At 36.6% G+C, this 16,111-nt stretch overlaps 1 protein-coding gene across 1 annotated transcript in view; it reads left to right on the top strand.

Moving 5' to 3' along the window:
• The window catches only part of LOC139475986 (androglobin-like), a 105,527-nt gene that overhangs the window by 32,963 nt on the left and 56,453 nt on the right, over positions 1–16,111 (top strand). The window contains exon 2 of the mRNA XM_071259212.1: positions 7,607–7,709. Coding sequence (XP_071115313.1) covers positions 7,607–7,709 — 103 coding nt within the window. The remainder of the gene's footprint in view (positions 1–7,606; positions 7,710–16,111) is intronic.

Here is a 16,111-nt window from a genome sequence, read left to right as displayed (position 1 = left end):
CTATTTCACTTCACCTTGTCACTTTTACTGTTATCTTCACATACAACAAGAAGCGGTCGGGTAGCCTTGTGGTTAAAGCGTTCGCTCGTCTCGTTGAAGACCCGGGTTCGAATCCCGACATGGGTACAATATGTCAAGCCCATTTCTGGTGTCCCCCGCCTTGATATTGCTGGAATATTGCTAATAGCGGCGTAAAACCAAACTCACTCACATACAACAAACCTTGACACATGGTATTGTTAAAAGAATAAGGATTTCTGAGACTGCACTTCAGGCGGCTGTGTCATTTACTTTTAATAATGCCATCAGCACTAACATACAAGGAATTTCAACTAATTTAGACTAATTTACAAAAGATGACAATCCAACATTTCAAGAAGTAATTTTCTCTACAGGGTACATGTATAATTATAAATTATAAACCAGCTTAAAAGAAAGCTTCAAATTTGTTCACGATGCAAACGAAAATATTGAGATTGTTCACAAAATGTCAGTGCATCCTCAACCTACTTAAAGGTGAAGGGGTCATATTGATGTTAACAGGAAGCCTGTATATTATACCCATGCATAGCTTTTGTCTGGTTTTTAATTGACAGTAAATACATAAAACCTTTAGACCTTGTGGCATCCAGTCAATTGACTTTTTAATTTACTTTCTCGTGCATGCTTTATCATGCTTATATGGCTGACGTTTTAGCCACTCCATCATAGAGGGACATCTGTGTCATAGTGGGGCTTTTAGGCAAAATAAAAGAAAGGGTCAGTTAACACAGGAAAGAATGTGCAGTTTAATAGTGACGAAAGAAAATCTTTGATAAGTGCCCAGATTATAGGTAATCAGGGACAGATATATCTATTTCAGCATTAGAAACTGGCACTAGTCCTGTAGTCCTTGCCAAACTGCCCAATAGTTAAGGTACCCTAAGGACCAGTAGAAATTTTCCATTTTAAGAGTTCCATATATGTTATCATTGTAAGGTCTGGTGGACTAAACATGTTAGTTTCTACCGCTGTAGGTGGCAGGGTGGCCCAGTCGTCTTAGGCGCCGCGATTCGCTGTGCAGAGTTGCGTCCCTTGTACTCATGCGAAACCTATGATTGGGGGTTCGAATCCTGGTTCGCCCCGATTATGTTTCTAGGTTTGTCAGCACCATACCTGTGCTCGTGGGTTTCACTGAAGTGATCAACATCTGAGACCTGCATCACTTCGGGCTTTCCTCCCACATTAAGCTGACACCCCAAGATAGTAACTGGAATACTGTTAAAAGCGGCGTAAAACCTGACTCACTCACTCACTCACTCTACCGCTGTATTTGTTCCAAGTGTGCCACAGGGCCAGTGTGCAAAATAGCCGCCTGCTGAAAAGCAAAATTACGATCGGGCTAAATGTTCTGAAATGTCCCAAGCATGACTGGCAACTGAAATTTTAACATGGATATTTTATGCACACCTCTTAGTTCTTCAAAATGATAAAAATAGTGCCCCCATTTCTGTAAATCCAAGTGACCATAAAATTTAAAAAAACATTAATACCTGTAACAAATTAATGTTATCCTCTTTCATCTTATTTGAGTGACAGTTGTCACTGTAACACTATGTATAAGAAACATGTTTTGATTGGTTGTAATTTGTAGTCTTAAAGGTGCACTCATCTCTGGCTTCTACTTGGCTGACACTGCTCGCTAGGGCTCACTAGCTGCCGTGAGTCGATTTTCTCGCTAACGTAACTGAACGTGACAAGAGACTGGGCTACCGTCTGTAAGGACAGCGTAAATAAACTTGGAGGCAATATCTGTTTTACACATTTTTGAATACTGATTGGTTACCCGTGATGTATGAAGATTTCGACACATGTTAATTAATTTCTTTAGCCTAAACAAACAGACAAAAAGAACGGTGGAAGCTCATCGGATGTTCTTATTTGGCAATACCTCTGATGGTTATAGTTTAATGATAATAAAATGTATCCCTGCAGTGAAAACATTTTCGGATTTCGGATTGCGTGGATAATAGGTTGCTACTCCCTTGTTGTCATGCGTGTTTCCTGGTGTAATCCTACGCCTATTTGTTGTCATTCACTTGAATGTCACCACTCAGTTTACCAGACAAAGGTTCCCATTTGGCATTTCTTGTGTCTTGGGTAATTATTTAATCTGAATCCCGTTTGAAGTTTGGTGAAATGTATGTCATGAAATATGAACGTGGCAGCCCAGCAAGAGAAGTTATAAGTTGATTTACTTTTTCGTAAATCAACTGACAATTTATTTCCTTGCCATCAAAGGATCAGCAGAAAATCTGTTGATTGAATAATCACTGTTGTTTTGCACAGTTGATTTGTCACAAGTAAGCATTTACATGTGTTTACTAAAGCAGACAGAATACCCCAATATCTGGGCGTGAAGTGCTGATGTAAAAACAACAAACTTTGTTCAAAGGATTAGCCAATAAAACATTGATTGATTGTTCATTGTTATCAAACTCTATGCTTCTTTAAAGAACCGTGGACATTATGAAAACAGTTGTCACGTGGGCTTTCCCAGATGACCTTTGAGACTTGACACCTCTGTGAAACACCTCAAACAAACTATAAGATCAGTTGAGAAATGAACATGGGTTATATTATCCTGAAAAGCTATATATATTTCAAAATATTTGATTGTTACAGAGACGTGACATCGAATAGATTCATTTGTACAGCTGCAAACGTATGGGATGTTCTTTTATGTGGATATTCATGAATACATTCCTCGAACAAGGTAGCTGCCTAAATTTATACATATAGCATTGGTAGGTTGTAATTATGATATTTGCATTTTGTTTTCATTCATTTGCTGTTGCATTGAATAGAATCACTCTTTTTCCGCTACGTTTTCGTTGGGAAGTTTGTCAATGCGAGGCACGTTGTTTTCACATGCCTTATTGTTTATATGGGTGTAGGTGTACATATGTGATTCACTCAGGCAATTTATAAAATGTCTAAATATTTCAGTAATTTACAAATTAACTGAAACATCTGTCTATTTATTTAACAGATTGACTAACAAGTATTAAGAGGTTCAAAAGCGCTTAAAACATCACAATAGACTAATTATGCTAGGATTAGAAGCCAAAACTATAGAAATGTACTTTGAATTTTGTTTTCTTTTAATCCTGTCATTTTCAGTCACAGGGTGATGAAAGTAAAGCATAAAAATGTTTAGAATTCATTATCATAATAACAGAAATGAACAGATGTTTAAGACAATGTGTAAAATAACTGAATATTTAGGCATTTAATAAATTGCCTAAGTGAAAATGTTACATATTTTGACTATAAAATATACACATTGCTCAGGTGAAATATTTTCTTTGTGTTGCAAGTTCACCATCACCGATGCAAAGATACCACCAATTCGTTATTATTTTCAAAATCAAACAGTATTTCAGTTTGTTGATCAATGTGACTATACGCCCTTACACAATCAATAAAAGTGACTAATGCGCTTACGAATGGCACAGCACAGGTCGCGAACTAGTCTAGATTTCTGCTATATCATCCAGGTACTCACAGGGAAAAACAATAACAAAGGCAACAACCAGTCCCGGGGAATTGCTTTAGATCAGTGCCCCTTTAATATGCAGTCACAAGCTGTGTCACTTGACAAACTTTTACTACCCATGTCAAACATTGTGATGACGAAAATTAAGCTTCACATTTTTAAGTAAAGTTAACCTACTGAAATTTGAAACTGGCTAGTAACTTTTAGGGCTGGCTAGCCCACTTGGCCAGATATATTTTGAAACTGCATAGGGCACTATTTAATATGATTAGGGGTGCCCTTGGAATTAATGTGTGCCAAATTGAAGAATAATCTTGATCCATCATCAAACTTGGTATTTTTTGTTTCACTAAGGTTAGATCATAGCTCGATATTATCTGCGTATTTGCGTAAAATATGCATTAAATTAACTGAAATAAGAAGACAAATCAAATCCTAGTGTATCAAATACCAATGAAACTATAAATCTATTCAAATAAAATTAATGCATATATTACAACTATTAGATAAAAAGATTGTGTATCAGGCAATTGCCAAATTCACTTACCGACAGTTACATTTAGAAAAGCTTCTGTGACAAACATACTGATAGATGACTCATTGAAAATCACATTGTGCCCTAGTCAGTGTTTATGTTGAGTCTTAATTAGTCGCTGATTGGTGATTAAAATAATAGTACCTTTCTTACAATGCTTGGTTTTGAAAACCAAAAACGGCTTCCCGGAGAGGGAGCTGCAACAAGACGCAGACGGGTATACTACTATTCACATAGTTTTAAATGATTATGAAACACGTTTCAAGTTAAATACTCAAATGTCACGAAACAGGTGGGTCAAAAAATTTGAATACCCTCTAAAACTTTGGAAACCCAATCAAAATCACCCCTCTGGGTAAAATTCCCAAATAACCAAAAGTATATCTTTCGCTCTGTTACATAAAAGGCAGTTGTAATTTTGACAGCTGTTTCCCCTTCCTTATACTGAAATTGGTGATACAGTTTATCATTCTGAATACCAAAATGTATTTTTGAATCATGCTGTTCATTTAGCATGTTCACATGTTCATCATTTTCCATTTGTTAATGATGTTTATTGGTATTTTCATATTTATTTATTTCCATTTGGTTCAGTGGAAGGCGATTGATAAACAGGCAAAGTCTATATTATTATCTCTCCTCATCAAAGTTAGAACATGTAGTAGTGGTATATGTGTTATACAGTTGTATAAGCTTATTAATATCAGCGGTAGAAACTAACATTTTTAGTCCACTAATCCTTATAATGATAAAATATAGCCAAACCCTTACAAATGGCAAATTTCTACTAGTCCTTATGATTTATCTACAACTATAGGCAGTTTGGCAAGGACTACAGGAAAATTTATAATGCAGGTAAACTACCCATTTTTCTTTTTACAGCACAATTGTAAGGTTGAATATGGCCATTTTGAACAACAGCATCACTGTTTATGATAGTCAGGCCCTTTACTGTAAATATGTATCTAATATGTTGCTCATCGGAATATTATGAGGCAAAATTTCCATACTTCTATGAACGCTAATACCTAGCTGTTGAAGAAAATACATTGATAAAAAAGGTTTTAAAAATCTATATGCATTAAGTGCTTTTATAGTGCAACACAGCTAATAAAACAACCTTTTTGCATAAATTATGTTTTTTATTAAGAGCGATTAAAGCTAGTGTCAAACGAACCTCGTAGAACAATTTCTGATGATAGCTAGATAACAACAGAAGTGGAAACTTGGCTGTCAAGTCCAGTCTTAAATCCACATCCTCCCGTCCAAGTGAAGTTCAAGCGAACAGGTGTGTTTTAATTAACACAGATTGTCCTCATTATTGAGGCAGTGTCCACCCCCTTTGTTCTCAAATTTCCTAAAAGATGCAACCTGATGGTCGTTATTCTCATCATCACTCTCTGCCTAGGGGAATGCAGCAGTCAAGCGCTCTCCGAATGGATTATGTTAACTTTTTAAACATGGGATCCCCTAGTTTCAATAGCAGTTTAAATCCCCCTTTAAACCCTCATCTCCAAATTTACAAAGGGTTTGCATGAAGGTACGCCAGTGTATTGAAATAATCTCAGCTTCATTTAGTTGCGGAGTCGAATCAATACCCCGGAGCCGCTCACGAGATCAGGAAACAGACTGTGAGGCTGGTATTGATTTTTAACCTCATGAACAGAAGAGCGGTGGGGACAGGAGCCTCGAGCTCATTAATTATTGATAAACTTACCTGTACGAAGACACCTATAAAAGCGGCCTTCTTTTTGGCAGTCAGAGTGTGAGTCTTGCTAGTAATGGGCTGAGGGGGGAGGCCAGCGGCTCGGTCATGTGCAACCACCGGTCATTGTCGTGCTGGGATAGGCCGGTGGAGCACAGCACATGTCTATTGTTACATGACATGTCTCTATTTCGGACTGTAGACAACGGATAAGGACAATCGACAATTCTTTGTTGCAATCTGGCGATAGATGGGTATGAGGTACAGTTTTTGCTTTTTCTCTCAATTTTTCACATGGTGATTTATTTTGAAGTTTGATGAGTGGCAGTGTGCTGTTTCATAAAACGATGTGTTATTCAAACAGGTTGATAACCTGTTAGAATTAGAGGAGGAAATAGGGAAACATTTTCAGTTTCCTTGTGTGTCATGATTTGTCTCCAACTAAAATTATTCATGTCAGGATGTATGTCACTGTGTAATTCATCTACAGTGTTTTTGTGAAAATGTTTTCGAATTCTCTGATCTTGGCTTGGTGTTCCATTATTGTTCTGGAATTTGGAATATTAGACCAGTTCTACGACAAGTTGTGTGAATGTCTATTGATATCTTAATACTTAATTCTAATGACAATATCAATTGGTATTCCAGATTAAGTTTCCAACATTGAGCAATTTCAACATATGGCTTGATATTCATAATTGATTGAGTTCTGAATCTGTGTAATTTTGCACAATGTTTAATAATGTATGCTTGAGATTCATTTGTAATATTTGGTTACCTTGTGAAAATTAATTTCTTTTCATCATTTTATTAACATTGCTAATGAAACTGATTAAAAGAAACAACTTTTGTCAAGATAGAAATGCTAGAAAAATCAAGCACCACAGAAATTATTAGAAAAATAAAATATTAAGAATAATTGTTCATGAAATATATTTTTTAAAAACTGTGGTTAAATCATGATAATTATTGTAATAATTTTTATTGAATGAATGTTCATTCCACATAGACATACAATTATCAGTCATTACAAATTAACAACTATTTATGATGTCATAAATCTGTTATTAAGTCAAATTTCAAATTTCAAAATACTTGTGTCTAATTTTTGACAGGCAGTGTGATTGTTCAATACCTCAACAACAAACACTAGCATTAGACACAGGAGTGGTGCGTGTACACGCACTGTTTGTGGAAGAGCTGGGAAGGATTGTCTCTCTCCCTGCTTAAACTATCAGCAAACCAACTGGCTATTAACCTCAGACAACTAACATTGTCATCAGAGCTACCAACATAATTAATGGGGGTCTTTCTTTTCCAACATCTTAACATCTTGTCTTTATTTGTAGTTCCTCTCAAGGCTTTGGTCTTCAGGTTTCTGTTTTTCTGATGTTTTGTTAGCGTATAATTGGCCAATTTTCATGCACTTGTTTGAGTAGACAGAAACTAAAATATGATTTGCACTGTCAAAGAGCTGGTCACGAAGCAATCATGTTTATCTTCTGAATTTGAACATTTTTAATCTGTCTTTTGTATGTATCCCCAAATCATTTTGTGAAAGGTTTTTGTAAAATTATTTTGGTAAATGATTGAATTTTCAGAATAAATTCATCAAAAGGATTTTTTTTAAATCTTGTCTTTGCATGTGTACACTCAATTACGGTGTAAATAAAAGCAAAAGAATCTATTAAAATCATGAGAAATGATCTCGAAATGTATGGAATGGTGGGGTGAGGGGTGGTGGTATTGCTGCAAGGTTATATGGAAAATGCCAACTGAAAAGTGATCAGAAATTGTTTTTTAAAGTTTATTTGTTTCTCTATTTCAGAGCTGCCTCTATTGCAGCCAGTGCAGGAGGGGCAGACTCCAAACGGCCCAAGTTCGTCATCTGGCCTGAATGGAATGACTCAGATGTCAATGGAGAAAAGTGGGTAAGTATACCCTATAATGGTAATGATAATATGTATTGATGTATCAAATGAATATATCAGTAAAATTGAAGGACTATGACTTGCAAGCGTCTTGTTGAAGTCGCATGTTAAAATGTGTAATGCCTTTCGTCAGAAGTAATACTTAACTCTCGTGATCCGGGTTGGAATAAGTCATCAGCAACCCATGCTTGTCATAAGAGGCAACAAATGGGAACAGGTGGTCAGGCTCGCTGACTTGGCTGATGCAAGGCATGGTATCCCAATTGTGTAGATCGATGCTCATGATGTCAATCACTGGATTGTCTGGTCCGGACAAATTTACAGACAGTCATGCAGCTGGAATATTGATGAGTGGGGCATTAAACAAAAAACAAATTCAATTCTTGCAGACTCTGACTATAAATGTCATATTTTCTTTGTGACAGTCAGACAATCATGGGAGACACTATAATGGATTTAAAGCATTTGAAACAAGGCTATACAAGATCTGAATTGTTTAAAATAAGATGTTACAGTATCCGTGAAATATTTATCTGATTACAGAAGAAAGTGATATGGACATGTTAGTTAAGGACAGTGTGCTATACTGTCATTATTAAATTCTTGAAAAAAAAAAATATCTTTCTCAATACATGGGAAATTTCCATGAAATTATGCAGAAATATATATGAAATATTCATAAAAATTCAAGTGTTTTTCTCACTGCAAATTGTTCATATTGAACTAAATAAGCTTTTGATATTACAGGTATCAATTTGATTACCGTATTTGACGTAATAATCGCCTCGCTCTATTAAGCGCCCACCGCGATATTTGCTAATATATTGGCACGTGAACAATCCTAATTAGCACCCCTTCCGATTGATCAATGTAGACAAGACTTATTCATTCGCGTATAATACACACAACTGTGTTATATGCACCATTAATTATGGGCAATTAAATTCTGGAAAAAAATATATCTGCCGTACATAAACATTTCAGGCTGTCAGCAGAAACCACGAAATTTATATTTCAACTCTGTTTTTTTCCACCAAAATAATGTTTTGATAAGAGACGCCATTTCTAATTTTGAGAGTGCCCTGGGCACTTATTACGTCGAATACGGTAAATAATATAATTATTTTTTTTAAAGACTGATACCTCATATGATTAAATATGTTGAAAGTGGATCTTATAACTTTCATGTGAACAATTTCAACAGAATCTTCGTTTGGTTTCATATATTATTAAGCTTATACTGGCATTGTTTTATACCATCATGAATTATAAAAATTTCAATTTTACACTTCTATTCTGTCTGTGAATAAACTCCCCACAGCAGAAGCCGGATGCAGCTGTGGGAGATGCAGTGATAAATCTTCAGTGATAATCACCTAAATGACCCGCAGACAGCAGAAGACTTGCACTCACCTGAATTATTTCATTTTGGTGAGGTAATATCCATAAATGTGTTTCCATGGAAACCATCAAAACAGTGAAACGGGATGATTAATTTTGTCATCCATTCTCAGATCTTAGCCTATCATTATTATTGACACGTTTGCCTGTGCAAATAGGTAGAGAAACACCACACAGCGTTTGTCTATACGCAGGAGCAATTTGGTGCCTTATTTTTCATACAGGCAATGTTGATCCCCGGGCTATAGATGTCGAAATCCACATCAGGATATCAAGGTCATTTGAAGGAGATTCAGCTCCTGGGGCTCTGATTAATATACAGGTGTAAAAGCTCTGTCATACGAAGGAGATCACAATGATAGTTTTGATCTTTTTATTGGGTAAATTTGTCTTCACTTGCCTTCAGTGAAAAGTATGGCCTGACTGGGAGTGTCTGATCTAGGGATGTCATATTGCTATATGGATGTATCGATACCAAGAAAATATTTAAGCTGATTCAATACAAGTGTATGAATATCGATACTATATTAATGATTCACTGCCGCAGAAATATGTACAGTTATTAAGATTAGATGGACAATCAGAAGGCTGAAAATTCAATTTTACACATTTATTGGATCAGCCTTGTTAACATTTAGCATTAAATTTATTATTTTAGGTAATTTTTATCTTGATACATGTGCAGAAGAATTAATTTTATTATGTATCGATGGAGGTCAATATGTCATGAGTTGAGTACACTTTTGAGTTGATATTAAGATTTCCAATACAAGGCGGCCATCCCTGGTATGAGCAGTAGAGAAATTGTTGAAAGTTTGAAGATAGACATTAACATCAGGCAGTGGTGAATATTGCTATCCCTATTGGTATTTGAGTCTAGGGGCCCTAAATGTGTAACTTTTAACAATAGAACAATGACCGTGACCCCTCAGTTGACTTTGATCTTAATTTCAAACATTGGTTGAGGCATGTCCTCATTGTAATGCCTGTTAATTTGAAACAAAGAATTTCATTGTCTGGATTTATTAAGAAACTAGTATTTTTGAAAGAATTAATGGAACATGATGCATTTTCCATTTTGTAAAATGCCCAGTACATATTTGTCAATTTGACATAGTGCTAAAAGGCTGGAACTTAGTTTTTCAGCAAAAAGACTCAATGTTTATCAAAAACCTATGTCAGAGCATCTGAACAATGTCTTAGCAATCTTATAGTCAGGACCAGAAGGATAATTGTAAAAATATTGTGAATTTCACCATACTATTTGCCTTATCTTGTGCATATTTGAGACTTTAAAACCTTTTTCTTATTGTTCGCTGAAAACTTAATCGTGGAATATAGAACTTGCAGAACTTATAGTGCACTTAAAAACTTGAACCAGTGTAAGCTTGAGCAATATATGTTTTGAGTATCAAATAAATTATTTTCAATATTATTTGATCTGTTTTCAGGACAATGTGATTGAGTTGTGCTTGATTCAAAATTTATCAAATGCTTTTTTCACCTTTCAATTTGACAGAAAGAGGTTTAAATGATAAAGCCTTGATATATATATATGTACATGTCTTCAGAATTTGAACCTTTTTGTAGCAGTAAATGAGTGATTGAACATTTTCATATTACAGTGGGTTAGACTTTAAAAAATACATATTTTTTCAGCATTGCAATATGACAATTATCTTTATCATAATATACAATCATATAAATGGTGCTGATGATGTGTCAATTAATGTTGTAACATCTGTTGTATAATATACTGTTACATGATTCTTATGAATATTTAATGATGCTGTTACTGGTATGAGTAAAACTAATTTTATGTCATGAATTTGTCTTTATAGTATTGCATTTTCTTTACAAACTAAACCTTTGGTAGACATTAAATGATGGACTGCAGCCTCCAATTGAAGAAGTAGAGGAGGTAATTTATTAAAATATATTTTCAACAAGAATGGCACAATGTAGAGTTTGGTTTGTAATAGAACGTGTTAGCAAGTCTAAGCATGGAAGTTGGACATTTGCATGATGAAACGGTCACCTGGCTACACCACCATATCTAATGACAAACACGGTGGAACTGACATTAAGAATTTATTTCTCACAACTGACGAATAATTTATCTTTTTATGTTGTCAAGTTAAAACTTCACTCTAGCACATGTTGTGCATGATTTATGACATGTTGACATTTAATTTCAGCCCACTTTATCAAAAGATATTGATTTGCATAAGGTGGAATAATTAGTAATGAGACTTAACACAGTGTACCATTATAATTGCTGTGCGATCCTTATAGTAATTTGTTATTGACCAGATCCTCGTTCAAGGCTATGCAAAGTGATGCGGGTTAATGGGCTTGTCGTCTGTCCTCAGACTCTTCAAGCAGATTCCCATCTCATATTGACCGGTCCAGGTATTGACCAATGGTTATTGCTGAAGGGCCAGGTAAAACTAAAGCTCATCTTTTGGGTTTCCTTGACAACCCAAACCTCCATCTGGAGCAATAAATTACCTATTGTGGAACAAATCGCTAAGTCACTTTGACCAAGGTTAATCGAGCCCCTAGATAAATGTGGAGTATAGCGATGAGCGGAAATTGACAACCCAGAATAGATTCTGCAGTATTCTTGTACTTAGTGTCTTAGCTGCATGTACCTGATCGATGGCCTGTATTTTAGGAATAATATTTTTAGAGTTTTATTGCCGTGATGGTGATTAATCAATATCTAAAAATATGTAATGAAGAGAGTTTGGAAAGTATTTATTTTGAAAGGAAATTAGGAGATAGACATACTGTATGTGGTTTCAATGTAGAGCTAGGTTACCTGTAAATTGAATTTAGAGCCGAATGCGTAGCGTGAGATTTCAAATGTTAAATTTGGCACGGTTAAATCTACAGGTAACCTAGCTCTACATTGAAAACACAGTATGCTTGTCACCATTCTACCATGACTAAATAAAACATGAACTCTTTGGTGTTAACAAATATATTGCGTGAAGTGGCATGGGTTGAGTACAGCGTTTTGTGTGGGTTATCGATCTGAATTACAAATTCACCGAAAACAAAATATGGCGCTGTATATACTCAAGCAGTTTGTTTACACCATAATACTTAACTCGAACATATGACACGCATTGAAAGCATTTAAGCACGGCAACTTGGTAAGCTAACATGAGGTGGGCATCCCTAAAGAAAACTAGAGTAGAATGTGCATTATTAATCATAAGTTTGTATTCATGCAATTGATAAGTGATCCGGTTATAAATTGCAAACATGTTTCAATCAATGTGTTTCATGATCTGTATCTATTAATATTATCATTGAAAAACTGTTTTTTGACTAAATAAGGAATATGAAAGTGAATGTGAAAAACACTGGAGACAATCATGCAAGACAAAATACGCTTTGTCATCATGACCAGCTAACATATAGTGCCCATATCTGTTGAAGGTAATCTTTCAAACAGATCCTGTTCTTATCCCAGTTTGAATGTCATTAAGTGAAAGGTAAACCCGATGCGTCTTGACAGCCATTAAAATATCACATTATTTGTAATTCTAGAAATTAAAAGCCTTTTTCAAGCTTGAGAGTAATTTTCAATTTATTTGATGTGAAGAATGCATTAATATTTTTCTTTGAGTTATATTTTCTTGGTAATATGAGTTCAGTTTAATTGAGTTATCTATGTACGTTATTACCTGACAATGAAAGCAGACAGTCAAGTAAATCTCATATGCTATCCTATTACTATGATGAAAATATCTTGTGAGTCACAGGTCCTAGCAAAAGGTTATTCTTTTTCCTTATGTACGTTGTTCAAATTAATTGGCTTCATAACCCACAAGGCAATTTGGGGTTATTAAATGGTCCTCTGTCTAAAGGGCCTGTCACTCACTACCGATGTACCACGGCGGGACTAAACCGGAGCAAACAATTAACAAAGGCGAGAAAGCATTTGAAAAATCAAAATTGACCGTTGCAATACCAATGTAGTACTGGCATTCCCGTTGTTCTGCCGTTGTTCTACCGTTGTCCTACCATTGTCCTAATGTACCACCGTTGACCGGAGCTATAGTGGAGTGACAGCGTTGCGCTGCCGATTTCACATCCGCAGGACAACGGTGTGACGGTGGAGCTCCAGTATCACATTGGTGGCTCATCGGTACTACCTCGGTGGTGTTCGGTAGTACCACAGTATCACATCAGCAGCTCATCGGTACTACTTCGGTGGTGTTCGGTAGTACTACAGTATCACATCAGCGGCTCATCGGTACTACTTCGGTGGTGTTCGGTAGTACTACAGTATCACAGCGGCTCATCGGTACTACTTCGGTGGTGTTCGGTAGTACCACAGTATGACATCAGCGGCTCATCGGTACTACCTCGGTGGTGTTCGTAGTACTACAGTATCACATCGGTACCAGTACACCAGAGAGCCACCGATCCATTACGGGGAGCTACCGGTGCACTACCGACATTAACGAAGCCATACCGAAGTACTACAGCCGTTGTAGTCCTGTTGCTCACTCTGGCAGCGCAACGGCGGAAAGTTTTGAGAATGTTAAAAAAATTCTACTGTCGCCTGTTGTTGCTAAATTTTTCGCCGATGTTCTGACGATGTCCTGATGCTGTACTCCCGTTCTTAGTAATGTGATACTGTTGCGCTGCCATACTAGTACCGATCCCCGAAAACGCCAAATTTGTTCTCTAGTATAGCTCCGGTGATCAAATCGGCTAGTAGTGGCAGGCCCTTAAGTAATACACAAGCAACAACCATTGTGACAACCAATCTCTTTCTATTTGCCTCCTATGACATGATAAGGCTTCCTGCAGAGGCAGAGCCAGGATTCTGATTTTGTTTCGACTGGATATGGACTGGCAAGGGACAAGGCATAGCTGTCTACCCCAGATGCAATGAGTGAGATGTATATAACCCAAGGTCCCGGGGACTTGCAGGCCCCAGTCAAGTCCAGGCGAAGTCTTGGTGAAGGGTGACCAGCTGAAAATGATTATAACCATTTTGCCCAGTATTTTGGAGCCCTCAAGTTTAATTTTTTTGGTAAATTGTTGTAACAGAGAGATGTAGAAATAATGACAAAAGTGCATTGTCATGGCTGCGATGATAAATTCAAGGCAGTTCGCCATACGATTAAGTCAGAATGGTTTTAAAGTTGTTTTGAGGGAATATGTGTCAGATTGCTATCAATGGCATTGCGTGAACGGGTGAGTTTTGGTGAAAAAGTGTGAATCTCATGCAGAATGTGTGAGAGTTGATGGCTATGGACTTGGGGCTTTTGTCGCAGAATTCATTATCGATGTGATGCAGGGTAAAGGGATATATACGTGCGTCATTTCTGTTTTATTAATTGCAGTCTTGTGGTTACTGCTCAGACCCGTGGTGAGTTACTTGGTGTATTGTATATTGACTAAAAATAAACAAATTTGATAGTGGTGGGACAGGAAACTTGGTTACCCCAGGTGGGTAGGTCCTTAGTAGCCGGAAGGTACCCAAATTACCCATCCCAGCCCTATCAGACTCTATTCAAAAGTTATGAAGATGTGTATTATTGCTACCCGGTGTGTGTCAGCAACTCGTCGATATCGGATAGTTACGAAAGCAGTACAGTACATAACTGTGATTTGGCAGCAACTTTGAGACTTTGTTCAAGTTTTAAAATTGTGACTTCCCCGTAATGTTCACTGCCCCTTGTTCAAAACCTGAGTCTCGCCCTTTGCAGGAAGCTTATTATGTCATTGGAGGAAACTAAAAATTGATTGGTTGCCACAATGATGGCCCATTGAGTATGACTTCAATGGACGACAGTTTAATTACCAAAACTTGCCTTGAGCATTGCGATTCAATATATTTCTATATTTTACAAAGCACGGTCACAAGTAGGATGCCTTCATCAAGTTGCTGTTGACTCTCATTAAGTAGACTCATCAATAGTTCCTGGAAATAATGTGTGATGAGATGCTTGTGTTTCATCATGGTTGAGCAGTTAATGAACACTGGCTGTACATACCACTGGTATCTACTTTAGAATTCATGATAACCAGAATTGTAGAAGATGAAAATACTGGAAAACTTGATACGTGTGCTTGGTCCTCTATCATGGAGTCTCTCTGAACATAGTGTTTCTTGCCAACGTTTATATTTCTATACAAAATATATATATATATATCAATAATTTTTTAATTTGAAGTTTACACGATATACGGCTTTTCCACTGGACGAGAAAAAGTGAAAAGAAAAGCAAGCTCCGACGTTCATACAGTTGGCCCTCACTCTATGAAGGTTCATACTCCAATGAACTCACACAAAGTGAAGGTCAATTTTTAATTACCCACATCAGGTTTTCTTCTTTCTGTCATCTTTTCTTGAACAATATACTGTAAATATTGAAATTAACGCGAGCATGAATTAAATGCGAAAAATGCGAGTGGTCTTTGTTCGCATTATTTAACATTGCATTTTTATCAACAATAAGACATTTTGGATAGCAGAAATACCAACTCAGACATACGCTGAAAACAAACAACTATGTATTCCACATCACTGTTTATTGGGCAGCTTGTAACTTGTAACAAGTATATAAACAAGGTCATTCAAACATTAATTACATCCTGTGAATTGTCACTGCTTGGGTAAAGACAAGAGTTCTCCCCACTAATGTCATCACTGATCACACCTGCAAGTCCAGACAGACGCCACCCACGCAACACAGTGTCTTTGTTCTTTGCAACTGCATCAAAGGCTGACACGAATCTGGGCGCATGTATTGTTTTAGCAGAGGTACTCTACTCAGCACTAATAAACGGTGCTATTTGGTGTGTGATTGGATTAAAGTGAGGATTCTCCTGTGAACCTGACAGAGGACATTTTCTTTAGGTATAAATCCACTGATGCTTGAGAGGAGGGGGCCCCGGTGTCGCATTCATATTGAGTCGCATTTTTGGCTATGGACCAGCAATGCATTCTTTTGGAGACACATTAATTT

Source organism: Haliotis cracherodii, unplaced genomic scaffold, assembly GCF_022045235.1.
Source record: "Haliotis cracherodii isolate W230 unplaced genomic scaffold, xgHalCrac1.p SCAF_3, whole genome shotgun sequence".
Taxonomy (NCBI): domain Eukaryota; kingdom Metazoa; phylum Mollusca; class Gastropoda; order Lepetellida; family Haliotidae; genus Haliotis; species Haliotis cracherodii.
Note: the sequence above shows the minus strand (reverse complement) of the source record. Positions and strands in the feature narration are given on the sequence as shown.